This window comes from Sorex fumeus, unplaced genomic scaffold, assembly GCF_029834395.1.
Source record: "Sorex fumeus unplaced genomic scaffold, SorFum_2.1 ptg000153l, whole genome shotgun sequence".
Classification (NCBI taxonomy): Eukaryota; Metazoa; Chordata; class Mammalia; order Eulipotyphla; family Soricidae; genus Sorex; species Sorex fumeus.
This window is the reverse complement of record NW_026606210.1, coordinates 436,334-458,396: the sequence shown is the minus strand read 5'-3', so window position 1 is coordinate 458,396 and position 22,063 is coordinate 436,334. Positions and strand designations below refer to the sequence as shown.

The window sequence follows — 22,063 nt, the reverse complement described above, 5'->3', positions numbered from 1 at the left end:
GCTCATTAGAGGGATCTGGAAGCCGGGATCCAGCCCAGGGGTGAAGTCTGCTGCAGGATAATGAGATTTTTTTCCCCCAAACCCAGCAATGCTCAGGGTTCCTCCTGACTCTGTTCTCAGGAGTTACTCCTGGTGGTACTGGAATGGGGGCATATGGGATGCTGAGGATTGAACCCTGGCCGGCCGCTTGCCAGGCAAATGCCCTCCCCGCTGGACAATCGCCCTGGTCCCAACATGGTGAGTTTGGCGATGACCACCCACCCTGTCCCCAGCCCAGCTTGCTTTGAGCGGGCCGGCAGGGCCAGGCTCATGGTGCAGTGAGGATGGCGGCCTCACCAGTCCCTGCATGGGCCGTGCAGTGCACCCCAGACGCCAGGCCACCTGCCAGGGGCCACCTGCCACCCAGAGCCTGCTGTCCCCACGGCCTGTGACCCAGGCACTGGCTGCGGTCCGGGCCCGCCTGAGTCTGAGGGTCTGAGGTCCGCCCATCCCCCACAGGTCTGCAGCCGGGGAAGGGGTGCCCCCTCCGCCCTGCCAGCGTGCTGGGGCCCCCTGAATGAAGGGGGTGGGCAACCGCCTGCGGGACCTCCCGGGCTCCTTTGGGTGAGGGGGGCGGGTGCAGGGCTCCTCGCAGCGCGGGGCGGGGAGTCAGTCTGCAGTGGGGGCGGGGCGGGGGCTCGGTCAGGAAGCACAGGGGGCAGCGCCGCTTGGCTAAAATAGCTCTGTATAGGCCCGCGTGGCGTGGGGCTCCCCGGGAGCTCGGGGCCCGGCGTCACGGGGTCCAGGGGCAACCGAGTGGCACGAAGGCAGCGCCCTGCAGGACGGACGCGCAGAAGGAGCGGCAGCGCTTGCAGGGCTGGGCGGGCGGCACCGACCCGCGGCACACCAGGCAGGGCATCTGGACGTCGGGGGGCAGCCCTGGGGGGGAGACGGGCCCTGAGATCCCGCCCGCCGCCCGGCCCCGCCCACCGCCGAGGCTTCGCCCCGCCCACTGCCCGGCCCCGCCCACCACTGCTGACCACGCCCACGCCGGAGACCGGCCCAACCACAAAACGGAGACCACGCCCACCTCCAACTAGCGGCCACGCCCACCCGGTCATGGCCAATCTACCAGAGGCCCCGCTCCTCCACCCCCCCCCGCAGAGGCCACGCCCACTACAGAGGCCACGCCCACCACACGCTGGAGACCAGGCTTTGGCCACGCCCACTTCCACACCAGAGGCCACGCCCACCCACCCCACCAGTGGCCCCCATTCTGCCCACCTCCTCCGACCCGAGGCCTCTTCCCCACCCTGCCCCACACCCCCAGGGGTGCCCGCCTCACGGCCGCCCTTGGCACAGGTGGGATTCAGGGGTTTCACCCTCCTCGCCCATCTGCATGTGTGAGCCCATCTGCTTCTGCCTCTCCCACCTGGGGGTCCCTTCACTCTGCCTATGCCAGGAGTGGGGGCAGGACAGAGGACAGGGCTCCTCCCAGGCAGCACTGCCCAGCCCCGAGATCCTGTGGGCAGTGCCAGCCTGAAGTCCAGGAGCAGGGGCAGGGCTGAGTCACGCTCCACCCGGCCTTCCAGTCAGCCCCACCTGGGGCAGGTCTGGGCGTGGTGCTCAGCTATGCAAAGCAGCCCAGTTTCCTGGTCAGCACAGACCGGGAAGCCCAGGGCTGTGCCCCCCTCTCCCGCCCCTGGCCTCGCCCGAGCCTGCCCGGCCCTGAGGGTGGAGGCGGCGGCAGCGCTGGGCCCGCTGAGCTCCAATGGGCAAGGCCCCGAGTTAATCCTGGAGGCCTCTACAGCCCTGCAGGGCCTGAGCACTGAACTCAGTCCTATTGGGCCAGGATCTCCAGCGGTGGCCCCTGGGCCCCTGAGCAGTGCTTTGAGGCCCTCACTGGGAAGTACGACGGAGGGGACACGTGACAGCAGCTTCCAGCAGCAGCAGAGATGACCCGGGGCTGGGAGACGGCGCGGCCTCCTGCACACCACACCGAGAGCGGCTCCTGGCCACCATAACAGCAGAAGCAGAGGGAGGGGACGAGATGGCGAGGGGGTCCGAGGAGACCCGTGAGGAGCACTTTCGGCTCCTCCTGAGGGATCCGAGCAGACGGAGACGCCGGGTTGGTGGGAAGGAAGCCTGAGTCTGCTGAGTCAGCGTTTCCACCCCCAATCCACCCGTGTGTCTCCGTTCCGATTCAGGCCACGTCACAGAAGGGGGCTGAGGTGGGACTCGGTCAGAGCGTGGCCAAGAAGGACCGGGGCCCTTGGGAACAGGAGCAGAGGGCTGTGTCCTGCTGCACAGGGGACAGTCTCCGCACAGCGTCCACTCAGGAGGGAAGAGGGTTTTGGAGAAACACCCATAGGAAATGGAGATGGCTGAGGAGACAGAACTGCACCCGTGTCTCAGACAGGCACAAACATCAGTTCCTGGGGCCGGAGCCACAGCACGGCAGGGAGGGCGTTTGCCCACAGGGCCCCCGGAACCCCGCCAGGTGTGTTCCCTACATCAGGAGTAAGCCCTGAGCCATGCTCAGATGTGGTCTGCCCTCCTGCCCCCAAACAAAACTGAACAGCAGAGGCTGGAGCAATAGCACAGCAGGGAGGGCATTTGCCTTGCACACGGTCGATCCGGGTTCGATTCCCGGCATCCCATATGGTCCCTTGAGCACTGCCAGGAGTAATTCCTGAGTGCAGAACCAGGAGTGACCCCTGTGCATCACCGGATGTGACCCAAAAAGCAAACAAACAAACAAACAAACTAATCATCAGAGTCAGATTGATTAGGGTCTGCGTGTCCTAATGTGTTCCAGAACCAAAACCACTGGTGAAGGGAGCAGTGTTGAACACTGTGTGTTGGGAACCCAGTCATGGATGACTGTAATCTCACAGGTACTAAACCAAAATGAGGGGTGGGGAGACAGAGAGAGAGAGAGAGAGAGAGACAGAGAGAGAGAGAGAGAGAGAGAAGCTCTTAGCCACAGTAACTGGTAAGTAATCTTTTAAACTACAGGGTCACGGTCATGGTCCTCCCATTGTTTATCGATTTGCTCGAGCGGGCCCAGTAACGTCTCCATCATGAGACTTGTTACTGTGTTTGGCATATTGAGTACATCACGGGTGGCTTGCCAGGCTCTGCCGTGTGGGCGAGATACTCTCGGTAGCTTGAGGGGTGGAGGAATCGAACTCGAGTCGGCCATGTTGGCTGCGTGCAAGGCAAACGCCCTACCGCTGTGCTATCGCTCCAGCCCAAACTACAGGGTAAGGAGAGATTATTTTATTTATTCCAGGGCCAAGGCTCACAGTGCTCCAGGCCGCTCGGGGTCAGGGTTCCAATGTGGGGCTCCTGTTTGCAAAGCAAGTGCTCCAGCCCTTTCCACCACGCCCCCCAGCCCTCGTTATTTTTTGGTTTTGGGCCACGCCTGGGCTTATTCCTGGCTCTGTGCTCAGGGATGGGGCGACCTTATGGGATGCCAGGGATCAAACCCTGGTCGGCCACACGCAGGGCAAGTGCTCTCCCTGTTGTACTATTTATTGCTCGGGTCCAGCTGTCTGTTTAAATATCCCTTTCCAGGGCTGGAGTGACAGCACAGCGGGGAGGGCGTTTGCCTTGCACGCCGACCCTGGTTCGATTCCCAGCATCCCATATGGTCCCCTGAGCACCGCCGGGAGTAATTCCTGAGTGCATGAGCCAGAAGTAACCCCTGTGCATCGCCAGGTGTGACCCAAAAAGAAAAAAAAAAAGAGAGAGAGAGAGAGAAAATATCTATTTCCCCTGCTGCGGTGAGGACGGGGCCACCCTTAGTCCTTAGATGCGTGGGCCCTGCGCATCTGGCCAACAGGGCCTGGCCTCAGCCACACTGCTGAACACAGGTCACACCCCAGCTGTGCCAACAGCACAGGCAGCTGCTGGTACACACTCAGTGGGGCGGGCAGCGTGGGCGACGGACCTCGCAGCCTCGTGTTTGCAAGGCAGGCGCCTGGGAAAGAATTCCTGAGACGAGAACAGAACTGACTCAGCTGAGGTGCCCCTGGGTGCATGGGTGGGAGAGGAAGATGAGGTGGATTTCACAATGGGACACTCCAACTATTAGACCAAAAAAAAAAAACCAACGGGAAAATTGGTTTTCCCAGTAAAATGGCAGGATCTGGAGAGGGTTATGCAAAGCAAAATGGGGGGGGGCGGGGGGGAGGAAAGGTGAGTGAGTAGGATGACGTCAGCCCTGCAGGTGAGACTGATGGACGGACGAGACGGACAGACGGGGGACATGGACAGCCCCACTGAGAGGACGGGCGACAGATGCACGGGGCCGGGCTGGGAGGGGGTCAGAGAGGGAGGGGCCTTGATTTGTGGCAAAAGGCAGAGACCAGCCCGGGCATGACCTGCAGGTGACTGAAGGCACGTTTGCCGGATCCGGCACACACCCGCCACCACAGCTGGGGGGGTGGCGGGGAGGAAGCACAAGGCAGCCAATCCTGTGACGCCGAGCACTGAGCCGGGAGTAAGCCCTGAGCACTTCCGGGAGTGGCCCAACCACAGCAATAATAAAAACGAGCGTCTGGGGGCTGCAGAGAAAGTTCAGGGGTGAAGGTTCTTGCCTCACACACGCCCATCACTGGCACCAGCCTCTGGTTCCCCAGCAGCTTTGGTTCAGCATCGCCGAACTCGATTGGAGAGTCCCCAACAGAACAGATTGGCAGGGACCCAGGAGGTGGCTCAGGGGGCCGCGTCAGGAGCCCAAGGTTCTACCCACAGAACCGCGTGCCCCCCAGCAACAAGCCAGGAGCGCCCCCCCCAGCACTGCCAGGCATGGCCCCCAAACCAAAAAAAAAAATGATGATGAAAATAAAAACACGAAAGGAACAGTCTCTCCACCCAAATATGGCTTTCCAAAACAGTACACATTGTACAAATGGGGGAAGCGAGCCACAGCAGATGCCCTCCGTGCAAATAGCCCAACAGAAAAAAAAAAACGGGCAAAGAAATGACTGACATTTCCCAGAAAAGAACATGACACAATCAACAGTCATCCGCAGAGACATCACCACAGCTACTCAGCCCAGAGCAGATCCGGCCTCAGAGATGTGATTCCGGGGGTAGAAACACAAGCAACGCCCCAGGACTGACCGGGCCCTGCACACACTGAGCCCCACTGGGCATGGCTGGGGGCATCAGAGCTCTACTGGGAACGACCCCATTTAAAAATACAGGTCACGGGGCCGGAGCGAGGGCACAGAGGGCAGGGTGCTGGCCTTGCAAGCCGTAGACCTGCGCTTATTTATTTATTTATTTTGCTTTTTGGGTCACACCCGGTGTTGCTCGGGGGTTCCTCCTGGCTCATGCACTCAGGAATCACTCCTGGCAGTGCTCGGGGGACCATATGGGATGCTGGGAATCGAACCTGTGTTGGCCATGTTGGCTGTGTGCAAGGCAAACTCCCACCCGCTGTGCCATTGCTCCAGCCCCCGTAGACCTGCGTTTAATCCCTGGCACCCCATCTGGTCCCCCGACCCCTTCAGGGGTAAAATCCCTGAGCACAGAGCCAGGAGTAAGCCCCGAGTCTGCTGGGTGAACCCAAAACTTAAAAAGTGCAGGCCAGGGGGTCAGGAGTTGGCTCAAAGGGCCGTAGCGCATGTGAGAGCCCCAGGTTCAGTCCCTGGCACTGGCTGGTCTCCCGATGGGTGTCCCCCGCCCCTAACAAACCATAACAGTTGATGAGATCCAAGGAGATGCTTGGGTTAACACAGTGAGAACGACAAAGTGGGCACAGAGGAGAAGGTGCTCACCTTGCACACGTGATCCCTCAGGCCCGGCCTGAGCATCCCCGAGTATGACCCTCCCCCACCCCCCAAAAAAAAGATAACACAGGTGTGGGTCTGAGAGTGGAAGAGCAAGAGCTGGAGAAACAGCAGTGCCACCTGCAGAAGAGTGAAATTGGCCCACTCACTCTCTATGCACAAAACCGGACTCCAAATCGAGGCCTCACCAAGACATCATCTGCTGAAAACTCGGGCACGTGGGTTTTGCGACTGAAATCTCCAGGCTTTCTCGGGGTCGGGATGGGCTACTCCCCCCACCCCCTCTGCTTCCGGAAGCCTCGGCAGCCATGTCCACACCCCAAAGCGGCCACCCAATGGAAAAGCTACTTCAGCCTCACCGTCCTGATAAAAATGCTGAATGCCCTGAACAAACGCCACGACCTTTTAGTACCTGTATTGCAAACCGAGATGCACAAAAGGAAAAGGAGAGAGAGAGAGAGAGAGAGAGAGAGAGAGAGAGAGAAAGAAGGAAAGTGCTTCCCATAGAGGGAGGCTGGGGGTGGGGGGTGTTGGGAGTTGGTGAGCGGGAAACAGGGGACATTGGTGGGGGAAATGGACACTGGTGGAGGGATATGTTGGATCACTGTATGACTGAAGCCCAGTGATGAACAGCTTTGTAATGGTCGCACAGATTTTCAATTAAAAATTAAAAAAAAAAAAGTCACGTGGAGTTCATGCTCATTTTAGTTGGCTTAATAGTGGCTCAATAAATAGCAGCATTCCTACTGTCACTGTCACTGTCCTCCCGTTGTTCATCGATTTGCTCGAGCGGGCCCAGTAACGTCTCCACTGTGAGACTTGTTGTTACTGTGTTTGACATATCGAATGTGTCACGGGGAGCTTGCCAGGCTTTGCTGTGATACTCTTGGTAGCTTGCCGGGCTCTTGGAGAGGGGCGGAGGAATCGAACCTGGCTCGGCCAGGCTGGCCGCGTGCAAGGCAAATGCCCTACCGCTGTGCCATCGCTTCAAATTAAAAAAAAAAAAAAGTCATGTGGAGTTCATGCCCGCTTCAGTCGGCTTAATCAGTGGCTCAATAAATAGCAGTATTCCTACATTAAAAGAAAAAAAGTTGAGGGAAGAGTTACATGTCAGACCCCCGTACACCTCTAGAAGGAAACAGGCAGAAGTTTCCATGATGCTGGCTTCAGAGATGTTGCCTGTGTTTCAGGTCCCCTGGCAAGAAAAACAAAAGCAAAAATAGACCAATGGGATCACATCACATGAACGCACTTCAGCATGGCCAAAGAAACTGTCACTAGGGCGGAAGGACGCCCGGTGGAGGGGGAGGAAATGCTGGTCCTCAGGCTCAGGGAGCACTCACAGAAAAATAAGCAAAGAGGGCAGGAACAGACGCAGAAAAGACACCCGGGGGTCCAGAGCCATAGCACTGCAGGGAGGGCATTTGCCCTGCACACGGCCAACCCGGGTTCCATCCCCGGCATCCCATATGGTGCCCTGAGCGCCACCAGGAGTGATTCGTGAGTGCAGAGCTAGGAGTGATCCCTGAGTGTCACTGGATGTGACCCACAAAACCGAAGGAAAAAGAAAAGACACACGGATGGCCAATAGGAGCCTGAAAAATCATAAACCTTGATTACCAGGGAAACGCCAGTCAAAATGGGATGTTACCTCACACCAGTGGGAAAAGCCTTTAGCTAAATAAGGCTAGAAACAACCAATCCCGAGCAGAGACTTTGAAAGGAACCTTCATCTTGTGGATAAAGCTGTTGATGGGACAATTCTCTGGCAAACTAGAATTTTCTCTAGGGAAAACAGTTTAAGTATGGAGATGTTTCAAAACGTTAAAAGTAGAACTTACAGGGGCTGGAGCACAGCGGGTGGGGCGGTTTGCCTTGCACGCATCCCATAAGGTCCCCTAAGCACTGCCAGGAGTGATTCCTGAGTGCAGAGCCAGAAGTAACCCCTGAGCATGGTCAGGTGTGACCCAAAACGCAAAAAAAAAAAAAAAAAGAAAGAAAAAAAAGAAAGCAGAACTTCCAAGGAACCCAGCAATGCCACTGCTAGACATCCCAAGGTGCCATATGGTGCACTGGTAGGAGGCTTGCTGTGGCAACACCGTGCCCCAACCGCATAGAAACATTTACCCTAATAATGAGTGGAATGGGAGCTGGAGAGATAGCACAGTGGGCAGGGCGTTTGCCTTGCACGCAGCCAACCCGGGTTCGATTCCCAGCATCCCATAGGGTCCCCCGAGCACCACCAGGAATAATTCCTGAGTGCAGAGCCAAGAGTGACCCCTGAGCATCACCGGGTGTGATGCAAAGAGAAAAAAAGAAGAGTGGAAGACAATGTTCCAGAGAGCGAGATCCATGAAGGCACTGGCCCTGGGCAGACTAACAGACTGACGAGTACCAAGTCCAGAGGTTTGCAGAGGAGAGGAGGCCAGGAATGAGTGGGCGGGATCTGCGGATGAGTGGGAGGAACGTATAGCGAGTGGGCGGGGCCTACTGGATGAGCAGGCGGGGCCTGTTGGGTGAGTGGGCGGGGCCTGCCTGCCGACGAGAGGGAGGGGCTTAAAGCGAGTGGGCGGGTCCAGCCTTGGCGAGTGGGCGGGGCCTACTGGATGAGCAGGCGGGGCCTGTCGGGTGAGTGGGCGGGGCCTGCCGACGAGAGGGAGGGGCTTAAAGCGAGTGGGCGGGTCCAGCCTGTGGCGAGCGGGCGGGGCCTCTGGTGGGTGGGCGGGGTCTACTGGCCAGTGCAGGAGAGCTGCTGGTGAGTGGGGTGTCCGTAGGTGGGTAGGAGTGGCCTGTGGTGAGTGGTAGTGGACCTGGTAGGCACCAGGTGAGAAGTTGGGCAGACCGGCCCCACGTAGGCCAGGTCCGGTCCAGAAACACCCAGACCAAGCACGGGGCATCAACTGGGCCCACTTCTCAACTGGGCCCACACGAGTTCCCAGGATATTCCAGGGGGGCCACAGGTGAAAATCACAAAACAAAACTGGGGGTCGAGAGAAGGAGGTGAAGCAAGAAGAAAACTGAGAAGTGGGGAGAGGCTGAGAAAGACGCTCCTGACGGGGCTGCCGGGTTGTCTGTGGGCCCAGGAGGACACATTTGTAGAGAAGCTGCAGAGAGGGCAGGCAGTGGCCCAGCCGGTGAGAGCACTTGGGGCATCTCACCAGCTGCGCGCAGGGGCAGAAAGCGCATCCCGCTGAGGGGCCACACGGCACCGGCAGGGAGAAGGCGCTGCCTCGCTCCCCAGGCTTCGGGGGCGCCATCTGGGTCACGACCCCTGGGACAGGGGCCCCCAGGGAACTGCGCCCCAAGTGCCAGCCCTGGCCTCTCCCACTGTGCCTGGGCCAGATGGCCCCCGGCTGGGAGTGAGGCGGGCAGAGGGCTTGGCATGTCCTCCGAACCCGGGGCCGCAGTGACGGGAGCCAGGGGCTCTCCCTGTCTTTGCCCCTCTTGCTGCGGGCGGGGATGGGGCACCCGCTAGGGGCCAGGAATGGTCCCACAGGTGGTGGTGAGACCCCGCCCCTTGGCGCTGCCAATCCAAGGGGCACAGACGGTGGGCGAGGCCAAGGCCTGCAGGGCGGGGCCTCTGTCTCCTCAGACACGCTCTGCCCCCCCGCAGGCCCAGATGCACCCCTGCACCCAGACCAGGGTCCCAGCAGTGAGACCGGCGTTTCGGCCCAGGCAGCCCAGGCCCCACGGCGGCAGCGTCTGGGCGAGGAGGCAGCGCCCTCCCCTGTTACCTGAAGCTCTGGCTGGCTGCAGCAGGGCCCCGTCCACCACCTTCACGCTTGGGAGCATCGAGGCCAGCGAGTGCTCCTGCAGGGTGCTCAGGTCCCTGTGCTTGATGGCGTCGGTCCTGGGCAGCCCTGCTTTCAGAGACTTGTTGTCCACGTAATGCAGGTAAGCTGGGAGCACCGTCTTGTAGCCACTGGCCTCCACGTGGCCAGGCTTCCCTCTGAGGCCCCTATCGGCTGGCTTGACGAGGGGCTCGGGCAGGCGGCAGCTCAGCCCCTTGGCTTCCTTCCCTCTCGGGTCCTGCTGCGCGGCGGCCACGGGGGTGGACGACGTTAGGTCCAGCATGGTTGAGGAGCACCTCACTTTCAGCTGCTGGATCTCCAGGAGGGGGGGCGGGATGCTGAAGGTGGTGGTGGTCAGCACCGGCTTCTTAGTCCTCCTCATGCTGAACCCTTCCACGCAGAGGTCAGAGCTGTGGAACGGCGGCAGGTCCACGGCGGGCTGGGGGGAGGGCTGGGGGTCAGGCCGAGACCAGAGCCTCACCCGGCGGCACCCACATCCCGCCTTCCCCAGTGGTGACACCTCAGATGAGTGGCCAGGGTTCCTGGTGCTGCCTCCAACCCCAGCCCCTCCCGGGGTACGGGGCCCCCAGAGTTGGACCCAGGTCAAAGGCACCGCCCAGCCCCGTGCCCAGCTGCCAGGAAGGGGGCCCTGGGAACACCCCAGGCGGCGCTGCCCGCCAGGTCCTCCGGGGGCAGCGCCGGGCCTCTCACCTGCCTCCACAGCAGCTCGAAGTTGCCGATGTCGCAGTCGCGGTCCAGCTTGCGGTCCAGCACCACCTTGATGGTGTCCTCCTGCACCTGCGCGCACAGCTGCGCCGTGACGGGCGTGGAGGGGTGCATGGTGGGGCTGGAGTTGATCTCGATGAGCCAGGGCTTGAAGTCGCGGCCCAGCACGAAGTCGGCGCCGTAGAGCTCGAAGCTGTTCTTGCGCGCCTCCACGCGGTCCTGCGCCACGCGCATGGTGTTGGCGATGGCGCGCTTCATGGCCGGGTAGATGACGCTGCCCCACACGGCGCCGCGGCCGCGCTTCTGCAGGTACTCCTGGAAGCGCGTGCTCGTCCACATGTTGTGCCACGGCAGCAGCGGGCTGCGCTCCCTGTCGTTCTTGAGGCGCTTCTGGATGGAGTTGTTGCACAGGTGGATGGCGCTGCGGGCACGGCGCGCTCGGGTCACGGGGCTGCGCCCGCCCCCGGCCCGGCCCCACCCCACCCCAAGGGGGGTCTCACCCCGGTGCCTTATCCTGCTCGGTGCTCAGCCGGGCCACGCCCGCCCGGAGGCCACGCCCACCCGAGACCACGCCCACCGGAGACCACGCCCACCGGAGGCCACGCCCGCCGGCGACCACGCCCACCCAGAGAGCCCAGCCAAGCCCATCCCGAGACCACGCCTGCTCGGAGGCCCACGCCCGCCAGAGACCACGTCCACCCAGAGACTTCAGCCTAGCCCACCCCGAGACCACGCCCACCGGAGACCACGCCCGCCTGGAGGCCACGCCCGCCGGTGACCACGCCCACCCAGAGACTCCAGCCAAGCCCATCCCGAGACCACGCCCACCCGGAGACCCCGCTCACCCAGAGATCATGCTCAGCCAAGCCTACCTAGAGACCACGCCCACCCCGTGTCCGTCCAGTGTCCACGCTGACCCAGAGCCTGTGCCCATCTAGTGCTCATCCAGAGGCCACGCCCACTCAGCGACCATGCCCAGCCAAGCCTACCCAGAGGCCACGCCCACACCCACCGGAGGCCACGCCCACCATGGAGACCACGCCCACTCGGAGACTACGCCCACCCTGGAGACCACGCCCGCCCAGAGGTCACGCCCTCCCGAAACCACTCCCACCCAGACTTAGCCAAGCCCATCTCGAGACCACGCCCACCCGGAGACCACGCCCACCCAGAGATCATGTTCAGCCAAGCCTACCTAGAGACCACGCCCACCCCGTGTCCATCCAGTGTCCACGCTGACACAGAGCCTGTGCCCATCCAGTGCTCATCCAGAGGCCATGCCCACTCAGCGACCATGCCCAGCCAAGCCTACCCAGAGTCCACCCGGAGACCACGCCCACCCCAGAGGCCACGCTCTGCCAAGCCTACCTAGAGACCACGCCCACCCAGTGTCCATGCCGACCCAAAGCCTGTGCCCATCCAGTGCTCATCCAGAGGCCACACCCACCCAGAGACCACACCCATCCGGAGACCATGCCCACCCAGAGACTATGCTTAGCCAAGGCCACCCCGACACCACGTCCTCTCAGAGACCACGCTGAACCAGAGCCTGTGCCCATCCAGTGCTCATCCAGAGGCCACGCCCACCCAGAGGCCATGCTCCGCCAAGCCTACCTAGAGACCACGCCCACCCAGTGTCCACGCCAACCGAGAGACCACATCTAACACGCGCCCACCCAGAGCCTGTGCCTATTCAGTGCTCATTCAGAGGCCACGCCCACCCAGAGACCATTCTGTCAAGCCTGCCCAGAGGCCACGCCCACTCAGGGGTCACGCCCACCAGAGACCACGCCCACCCAGAGACTATGCTCGGCCACGCCTACCTAGAGACCACGCCCACTCGGAGCCCACTCCTGAGGCCATACCCAGCCAAGCCTACCTAGAGACCCTGCCCACCCGGAGACCATGCCCAGAGACCACGCCCACCCGGAGACCAGGCTCAACCAAGCCTACCTAAACACCACGCCCACCCAGTGTCCATCCAGTGTCCACGCTGACCCAGAGCCTGCGCCCATCCAGTGCTCATCCAGAGACCACGCCCACTCAGAGACCACATCCAACACGCGCCCACTCAGAGACCATGCTCAGCCGAGCCTACCCAGGGACCACGCCCACCCAGAGACCACGCCCACATTGAGGGTGATTCTGCCCTATTCTGCCCCATGCATGACCTACCCTGCCCCAAGACCCCGTGCTCTGCTCTGGGGCAGGCTTGAGTGAGGGCTTATGAACTGTGCACGGGAGCACACCAGACCAGGGAAGCCAACTCAGGGATTGCCCGGTGCCTCAGTTTCCCCATGTGCACACGATGGCGATAGCATGGGGCGGGGGCAAGCTGACCTAGGGAGGGGCCACACGGGGACTTGCGCTTCATTTATAGGCTGGCTCTGCTGGACAACAGGTTCAGCACAGCCACGGGAGCTGATCTGTGGAGATGGCACTCCCTCTAGCTCTGCGGGTGCACCTCCCAGGGCAGCGCAGGGACCCCCAGCACTGCTGGCCACGGGGGAAATCACGGGGGCAGCCGTGGGGAAGCCACCGGGCGATCCTGGGGGCGGTCAGGCGGAAGGCCGCCTGAGCCAGCTGAGCACTGCGGGTGCTGCTGGGCACTCCTCCCCCACGCCGGCCACCCCCATGGACCTGTCCAGGTTGTCCAGGGAGAAGCGCTGTGTGGAGAAGCGCAGGTAGCTCTCCTTGTAGAACCAGATGGTCAGGGGGTTCCAGTCGGTGACCAGGAACCACTGTCGGATGTCGAACTTGGTGTCGTAGATGAGCAGGGGCGTCTCGATGTACTTCTGCACCACCCACTTGGTGTCCTTGTTGGGCGGGTGGTCGGCGGCCACCAGCTCCAGGATCTCCTCCACTCGGTTCATGCAGATGATGTCTGCGAGAGGCCACCGGTCAGCCACGCCGCCGCCGGGACAGGAAACGGGGACAGAGGCACCTCGCAAGGGCAGCCAGTGAGTGGACGGCCAGCACCTGCTTCGGGTGTGTGTGTGGGGGGGGACCTCTGGAGGGGCCAGTGGGCGGATGCCAGGGTCTGGGGTCCGTGAAGCCTTGGACCTGGGCATCTGTGCTCTGACCACAGGGTGGCCTTCAGGGTGAGGCCACGTGACATGTGGCACGTGGAAGTGAGGGGCTGGGGGTCAGTGCCACCGTCAGCCCTGCAGGGGAGGCCGTCAGCAACAAAGCTGGCAGGGCTGCAGGATGGGACAAGCGGGACCCAGGGACTCTCATGAGTGGGTGCTGTCCGGGGACACCCACGTCCCAGCACTTGGCCCGGCAAAGACGGTGTCAGAATGTCCCAGATTAATAGCCAGGCTTGTCACCTGGGGACAAGCCACTTGTGCACTTGAAGCAGAAGAAAAACTCCAGAATAACTAAGCGGTAACGTGGGGATTCCCACCGGAGTCTGGAATGACGGGAGAAGTCCGACCTGGCGGGCTCTGTCTCTCTCTCTCTAGGGCCCTCGGTCTCCACACCGCCCGGGTGAAGGGGCGAGAGTGAAGGATGAGCGGGGAGCAGGGCCCAGGGGGTCCCGGCAGCCCACCGCTTGCCTCAGGCCCCAGCCTGGCTGTGGCGACCCGGGGCTGTGCAGCCGGGACTCACCTCGGCCCCGGGACTTGGCTGCCGGCTTTATAATCCAGATGTTCCGGAGGCCGTCGATCTCTGTCTGGGGGTTCACGGATGAAATCTTGTTCAGCAGAGCCTGACACTGCGACACGTGGGTCCTCGGGTTGGAGATGAAGGCTTTGCCACTAAAGGCAAGACGCAGACAGCTCGAGAACGCCTCGGGGTGGCCCAGGCGCCCGGGGCCCGGGGAAGACGCGTGTGGGAGTCTGGGTGTGCGTCGCCCTGGAGTCCCGTCTGGGGGCCCTCTGCCCGCGGCCCCACCTACAAGCTGCCCGCGGCAGAGCTGCCCTGGGTCTGAGCTGTCTGCGGCTGCTCTCATTGTACACAGTAGCCCTGGGCGGTGAGGGGGTCGCACTGCCGGGTCCCCCACCCCTCTCGGCCCCCCGGCCCGCTCACTGGATGAGGGAGTAGTACTTCTGGGTCAGGTCCTTCCACTCGTCCTCCGAGAGGTCCCTGCTGGCCTCCTCCGACAGGTCGATGTCCTCATGCTCCAGCTGCCCCAGGTAGGTCTGGCACACCCTGCAGGCGGCGTCCACCAGCTGCCCCGAGAGGCTCGTGGGCTTCTGCTCTTCGTCCTCAGGGACTGAAACGCAGGCAGGCACGGCGGGTGAGCGCCGCTGTGGGGCACCTGGGCCTGGCCGCGCGTCAGGACGCAGTGTCCCGCAGACGGTGCCCCCCAACCCCTGCTCATGCCGCACCGCAGAGGCGCCCTGAGGCTTGAGACTCGGGGGGTCTGTGAGAACAGTGGCTGTGGATTCCCCATCTGTGGACCCCACAACAGCGCAGCAGCCAGAGAGCCGTAGGGACTGGTACAGAGACCGAGGCAGGGGCTGCTACACAGAGCCCCGGGGAGGGCCAGGCTGTGTACGGCAGCCCCGAGACATCTCCACAGGCTCCCGGCCACAGGTCTCTCCTCCGGGTGCAGACACAGTGACCTGGCACATGCCCTGAGGACCCCGGAGCCCAGGGGCACCCCCAGACACACACCTTTCTTGGCGCCGGGGTCCCGGGGCTCCTCGCGCGGGGCACAGTGTTTGGGGCGGCCGCTGGTCTGGTGGCTGACCACCCACTTGAGGATGCTGGAAGCCACCGTGCGCCGGAAGTCATCTGCAAGGACACCAAGGCCTCGCCCCCTCCGCCAGGACAGGGGCTGGGACCTCGGCCGGCGCCCACGCTGGCAGGCCTTCCCCTCTCCCCGGCTCCTCCAGGGGCCCTGCCGGGACGCAGTGTGCGCTGACACGGGAGTCAGCCCAGCGAGAGCCTCGGCCTCAGGCTCGGAACAAGCAGAGCAAACGGGCGGTGCCCGCTGCCCAGGCTGACCGTCAGGGACAGAGGGGCCGGGCGTGTGTGTATGGGTGTGAGTGTGTGTGCGTGTATGTGTGCATGAGCGTGAGTATGTGAGCAGGGGTGTATGTGTGTGAGATTGCGTGTATGTGCATTTGTGTGAGTGACTGTGTGTGTGAGTGTGCTAGTGTGTGAATGTGTATAAACATGCATGTGTGAGTGTGTATGTGTGTAGATGAGTGTGAGTGTGTATGTGTTACTGTATGTATGTGTGTATGTGTGTAAATGTGTGTATGTGTGAGGGGGTTTGAGTAGGGTGTATGTGTCTTTGTATGTGTATGAGTGTGTATGTGTGTAACTGTGTCTATGTGTTTGTGTCTATGTGAATGTGTGTATGTGTGACTGTGTGCATAGTGTATGTATGTGTGTGAATGTGTACAAGTGTAACTGTATGTTGTATGTGAATGTGTGTTGTGTGTATGTGAGTGTGTATGTGTGTAACTCTGTGTATGAGTGCGATTGTGTGTGTCTTTGTGTGTGTATGTGTGTAACTCTGTATGTATGTACATGTGTGCATGACTTGTGTGTATCTTTTGAGTGTGTATGTGTGTGTGAGCATGTATGTGCGTGTATGAGTGTGAGTGTGTGTGGTGTGTGTACATGTGTGTGAAAGTGTATGTGCATGTGTGAGTGTGAGTGTGACTATGCAAGTATATTTTGTATGTGTGTAACTATGTATGAGCATATGTGTATAAGTATGTGTGCATGTAAGTGTGGCTGTGTGCTCTGTGAGTGTGTATGTGTGTGAGCATGTATGTGTGTATAACTGTGAGTGTGACTGTACTAGTATTCTTGAGTGTGTGTGTATGAGTATATGTGCACTGAGTGTGTGACTGTGTATGTTGTGTCAACGTGTAACTGTGTATAGATGAGTATATGTGTAGGTATGAGTACATGTGTGTATGAATGTGTGACTGTTGGTGTGAGTGTGTAACTGTGTATGTATATGTGTTTATGAGTGTGACTGTGTGTGTTGTGTGTGTAGCTGTATGTAAGTGTATATGTGTATGTATGAATATGTGTGTATGAACGTGTGACTGTGTGTTGTGTGAATATGTAACTGCGTGTATGTATATGTGTGTATAAGTGTGGAACTGTGTGTTGTGTAACTGTATATGTGTGTGTGAGTGTGTGACTGTGTGCTGTGTGAGTGTGTATGTGGGTGTGTGAGCCCTTGTGTGTGCTCAGACGCCTGTGTCTGCACCCAGCCCCCTATGGCCCTCCTTCCCCGTTCCCATGGTGCCGCGGGCACTGCCACCCCACCATGCCCGAGCCCCCCGCGGCGCCCAGGGCTGCCACCCGCCTACCCAGGAAGTCCTGCTTCTCGCTCTGGGAGCAGAGGCCGTAGCAGCGCGGGAAGAAGGTGTCGTGGTCGGCCTGCACGTACCAGGGCAGGTTGCGGAGGGTCAGGCAGAGCCCGATCTGTGGGACCAGCGAGAGTCGCTGCAGGCCCCGGGCCAGCGGGGGCGGGGGCCTCTCGCCCTCAAGCCCTGCTGTCCTCACCGGGACGGGGCCTGACGTGGGCACTGGGGGGTCTCGGGGGTCTCTGCGGGGCAGGGTGTGTGAGGGTAGGCGCCCCAGAATCCCCCGGGGGCCACTCCCCAGGCCAGCTTCAGGGCCCGCGTGCTCACCCCCGGCACAGCAGGAAGCCGCCGCAGGTGTGGGCGTAGGCGTGTGTGTGCGGGTGTGCATAGGTGGGTATGTACACCTGTGCGTGTGCGAGTGTACTGTGTTTGAGTGTGGCTACGTGGGTGTGTATGTGTGTCTGTATATGTATGTGTGTGAGAGAGAGTCCTGCATGTGTGTGTGGCTATGGGTGTGTACGAGTGTCTGCATATATGTGTGTGCATCAGGTGTGTGTGTGTGTGTGTGTGTGTGTGCACGCAACAGGACCCAGGAGCTGGGGTGGGTGCCCTGAGTGCTTTGAGATGGGCTGTAAGGGGTTGTGGTGGCCAGACCCAGACCCTGGGTGTGTCCCCAGCATCTCCCGGCCACCTGCCGTCCCCCGTCCTGCCCCTCCCCGCCTGCCGGCACCTTGGTGGTGAAGGACGCCGTCTTCCCGTAGTGGTTCAGCATCTGGTCACTGCTCAGGCTGTGCTGATCCACCACGTCCCGCTTGATCGTCCAGAGCAGAGACGGCATCTCGCTCTTCACCAACCTGGACTGGCAGGAAAGAGCCGGCTCAGCACCAGTGTCCAGCTCAGCCCGGCCCCTGGGGCCAGCGACCAGCACAGAGATATGCCCAGCAGAGCCTCTGCCCTGGGGGTCTGTGCCTGAGGCTGCTGTGGCCGGCTGGGCAGGCCCTCAGGGGCCAAGAAGCCCAAATATAGCTGTGACAAGTCAGCCCCGGGGACGCCCAGGCTGATGGCCGGGGACAGGCTCCAGGCCTCAGCCCACTCTGACCCCACAGCCACACGGCTGGCCGGCCGCCGCAGGGACACTGGCACCAGGCAGGACTTTGTCCCTGTCCAGTCCCCAAGGGAACCAAACAGAGCTGAGCTGACCCTGTGGCCGGGGCCTGGAGTCCCTTGGCTGTCCTTGACCAGCACAAGTTCCCGTGGCAGGCAGACGTTTCCTGCAAAGCCACGGGGCCCTTGCCCCCGCCTTCTCTCCATCTGCGTGGTGTCTCGGCAGGCATGCCTGCTTGAATCCCACTAGGACTGCCTGTGTGGGTGGACGTGCCACATGTCCTCCTGGGTGGACGCTCCCGGCACCGTTGGGGGCGCTCCTCTCCTTTCACCTAGGTGACTCCTGACCCCAAGCAAAGCCCTGCCGGGAGGGCTGCAACCCACCCCGTGAGGCCCAGACATGGGTCCTCAGCCCAGGGCGCCTGCCAAGTGCACACACTCCCTCGGAAGCAGACACAGATATGAGGACACCCCACCCAGACGGGTCCTTGCGTGGTCACCCACCCGGCGGAGGTGTCCCCCGGGGCCTACTGGGGCCCGCGGAGGACCTACCATCATGTCGTGGATGTCTTCCATTTTCTCCGAGGCTGCTTCGTGGTTCTCCTTGGCCTCCTCACTTCTGCTCTCTGCAAAATCCCAGCCCGAGGCCAGGGTCACGGGCAGCCCAGGTGGCACCCGGGAGGCCTCACAGGGAGCTCTGGAGCCACACTCGGGCCTGACTGAGGCCCAGGGGGCAAGGGAGGGGGCCGGGGACCACATGGGACGGTGGGAGTCTGGGTCAGGGGGCAGGTCACATAGGGGCTGGGGCGACTGTGGGAGGCCCAGACCGGAGTCGAGGCCCGTCTGAGACTCCTGGGGTTGGGGGAGGCCCCGTCCACGCACCGGCCCCGGCCTCCTCCTCTGTGCTGGGGGCATTCTTGGGCACGAAGTGGAACTTCTTCTCCACCCAGCCCTTCCTGTACAGGGCCTCCCGGATCACGGGGTAATGGCCGTAGATGGAGAAGATCTTCTTTTCCTCCAGAGGGAAGAGCACTGAATCAGGACGAGGACGCGGGCGCAGCGCCCACTGCCGGACACTCTGGCCAGCAGAGGCCGCCAGACACCAGTTTCGGCCGCAGGAAACCCCGGGCGGAAGTGCCCGGAGCGGAGGGCCGCCGCTGGCCCCCCCAGCTGGCTCGGGGCATGGCTCTCCGCTAGGTTAGGGCTGAGGGCTTCAAAGCAGCGACTGGGAGCCACGTGGTGTGCATGAAGCCGACGGCTGGGAGGAAACTGGGAATCCACGACAGGGTCTGGCCCCTGCTTCTGGGGCGTCCCAGATGGGGGTAGGAGTGGGGAGTGGGTGGGAAGCAGGTGGCTGGGGTTCGGGGTGGGTGGGGAAGGGGAACCACAGCAGGGGGTCCCCAGGGGGCAGCGCCACCTCCATGCTCCACCTGCCCGAAGCAACTGGTCCCAAGGGGCCCCAGAGGGCCCTTACCTTGATGGCTTTCTCGGTCAGCTGCCTTGCTATTTTGTATCTGTCTAATTTGGGAGAAGTACTGAGGTCTGGGCAAGTCCCTCGTTTTAGTTCTGCAATAAACAAACAGTTGTAAGGGCCACGCAATCGTTCATCCTCAGCTTGCTAGCAGCGCATACTTCAGCTCCTCGCCTGCCTGGGTCCAGCTCGAACCACAGCTTGGCTACGGCTGGGTCAGGCGTGATACCTGGCCAGCCAGCCAGCCCGCTGGGATGGGCCCCACGGTCTAGCCCCTCTGAGCTCGACACCGCCCAGCACTGGGGTGCCTGCGCCCGCCTGGCACCAATCCCCTCTGGTGGAAAATGTGCACTAGGCCCCCGCGGGTTGGCTCGCAGACCCCACCCCTGGAAGGAGCTCCGGGCAGCGCAGGCTAGCTCGACCCACACTCCCGACCAGCAGCCCACAGCCCCCTAACCCACTGGCCGTGTCTGCAGGCAAAGCACAGAGCCGTCCGGCCAGCCAGCAGCTCGGGAGACAGGAGCTTCGGGTGGACCCCTTGCAGGCGGCGGGGCCAGTCCCCACGCTGGGGAGAAGCCCCAAACACAGCGCGCCCCTCCCGCTGGGACCCCTGGCTGGTGACGGGGTAGGGGGGCCCGGTACCGACTCTTCTCTCCTTTTCGGGGTCCATCCGACGCGCCGGACCAGTGGCTCTGGCCCTCGGGGGTCTCCATCCAGGCCTCCTGCAGGCCTCCCGCGCGCGCCCCTGCGGGGTGGGGGGACGTCGTGAGCCCCGCAGGCTGCCTGGGATTCCCCAGGGCCAGGCGCGGGGCTCCAGGGACCCTCCCGCGCGGGGCTGGGGTCAGGCGGGGGGAGAGGGGGCAGGAGCAGGCAGGCAGGTGGGGCGTTCCCGGAGCGCGGGTGGGAGGCGCTCCTGGGGGCGCGGGGGGTCGCTCCTGGAGCACAGAGGAGTTTCTGGAGCAGGGAGGGGGCCGTTCCTGGAACGCGAGGGGTCGCGCCTGGAGCGGGGGGCAGGGAGTCCTCCACGTTCCTGGAGCTGGGGGGCTCTCGGAGCGCACGGGGCGTTCCCGGGGACGCGGGGGCGGGTGTTCCTGGGGCGCGGGGGTCGCTCCTGGAGCGCGGGGGTAGGGCGTTCCTGGAGCTGGGGACCCATCGAAGCGCGGGGCGTTCCCGGGCGCGGTGGCCGTTCCCGGAGCGCGGGGGTCCTTCCCGGAGCCTGGGGTCGCTCCCGGAGCTGGGGGTCGCTCCCGGGGAGCGCGGGTCGGTTCGGACGCGCCGCGCTCACCCGAGATGGGCCCGGAGGCGCCGTCCGGCGTCCCGCGGTTGTCCGGGGCGACGGCGCGGGGGGCGGCGGGCGCGTGCGGGGGCCGCGGGAGGCGCGGGGCGCGGGGTTCGCGGCGGCCGGCGCGGGGGGTCGGGCTGCGCGGACGCGCCGGGGGCGGGGGGCGGCGGCGGCGGGGGCGCGGGCGGCGGCGCGGGGCGGGCGCGGGGGACAAGCTTCCCGGGTCCGAGGAGCTGGGGCTGCGCTCCGGGGCGCGGCGATCGCAGCGGGCCCTGAAGGCCATGGGGTCCGCAGGGAGCCGAGGCGCCGGGGCCGCCCCCGCGGGGTCACGCCGACCCCCGCCCTGTCATAGACCCGCCTTCGCCGCGGGCCCCCGCCCCGGCGGGTCACAAAGACGCGGTGGTCACTAGGGCGCCACTGACCCTCTCCGCGGCCTGGCCGGCCCGCCGAGGAGGCCTGGGGTGTCGCCGCGGGGTCAGGGCTGCGGAGGGCTGGGCAGGACCCCGGGCTGTCCCGGGTCGTGGCTTCAGGCCTTGTCCAGCCTCCGGCCGGCATGCCCGGAGGCCAGCTGGGGGTGGCCCCGCTGGCTCCTCGCTGGCCCTGGGCCGAAGACGCTGCGATCTTGGAACCGGCCTGGCCGCTTCCCGTCACCCAGGTCACAAACCCCTTTCTTTGGGGCCTCACAAACGGGGGCGGGTGGGGCCCCTCTGGCCTTCCTTCCCGCCTGATGCTGGGGATCCTGGACAAGCTCTGCCAAGCCCCTCGTTTTCTGGTTAGCCTTTATTGCGGAGGCGGAATTAAAAACCAGATCAGAGGGAACTGCCCGTCGACAGAATTTAGTTCTTCAAGATCCATGCTCTGAGATGGGAGGTACCGCCCACAGAACCGAATTCTGGACCCCACAAGCTAGGGGGTGCCGGGCATGTCCCCTGCCCCAGGGCATGCAGTGTGGGGGCAGTGCCAACTGGTGGCCCTGACCATGGGTTTTGTCCCCTGGCACCTGGCTCCCTGCTTGAGATGAGGCCCGTGGGGGCTGGGACACCCCCAGCCACCAGCCGCCGTGGATGCGTCTGGATTTTTCATGACCGGTGGTCAGCAGCATTGCCGGGACACACGGGTGGAAACCCTGGTGAGCTGCTGCAGACTGTCCCCTGTGGGAGGGGGTCCTGACACCTGGACGTGTGAGGGCCCGTGTCACGGAGAGAAGTTGGCAGTTCTCGAAGATTCTGGGAGCAGTGGGCATGGTGGGGGGGAGACAGCGCAGGGTGTGGGCTGGGACCATCCCTCAAGCCTGGCAGGTGGGCAGTCACTGACATAGGTGGCCTCTGTCTGCCGGACCTCAGACCTCAGGTAACCAAGGGTCAGGGTTCAAGGCGAGCCCTTGGAGGTAGTGAGCAGCGCACGTGGACCCATCACAGAGATGGGAAGTTCTGTTGGTTTCTGTTTTTGGACTGCCCGAGTGCTCAGGGCTGACTCCTGGCTCTGCACTCAGGAATCACACCTGGCCATACTCGGACCAGGTGGGACGCCAGGGATTGCACCTGGGTCAGCTGCATTTGGGACGGGGGTCTTACTCCCTGCACTGCTGCTACAGCCTGGGGTGGTGGAGAGGGCTGGGCATCCCC

General features: G+C 62.7%; 1 protein-coding gene across 1 annotated transcript; it reads right to left on the bottom strand.

Moving 5' to 3' along the window:
- Nucleotides 1-675: 675 nt before the first annotated feature.
- On the bottom strand, nt 676-20,993 carry TTLL8 (tubulin tyrosine ligase like 8). Its single transcript, XM_056107071.1, has 15 exons — nt 20,797-20,993; nt 20,442-20,575; nt 19,803-19,901; nt 19,160-19,251; nt 18,568-18,700; nt 18,238-18,311; nt 17,312-17,440; nt 16,585-16,699; nt 14,921-15,040; nt 14,330-14,516; nt 13,910-14,058; nt 12,941-13,184; nt 10,286-10,721; nt 9,518-10,013; nt 676-918 (listed from the first exon to the last, which is right to left on the bottom strand). Exons 1-15 carry the CDS (start codon nt 20,991-20,993, stop codon nt 773-775), a joined length of 2,751 nt encoding a protein of 916 aa, XP_055963046.1. The 3' UTR covers nt 676-772.
- Between the last annotated feature and the right edge of the window lie 1,070 nt (nt 20,994-22,063).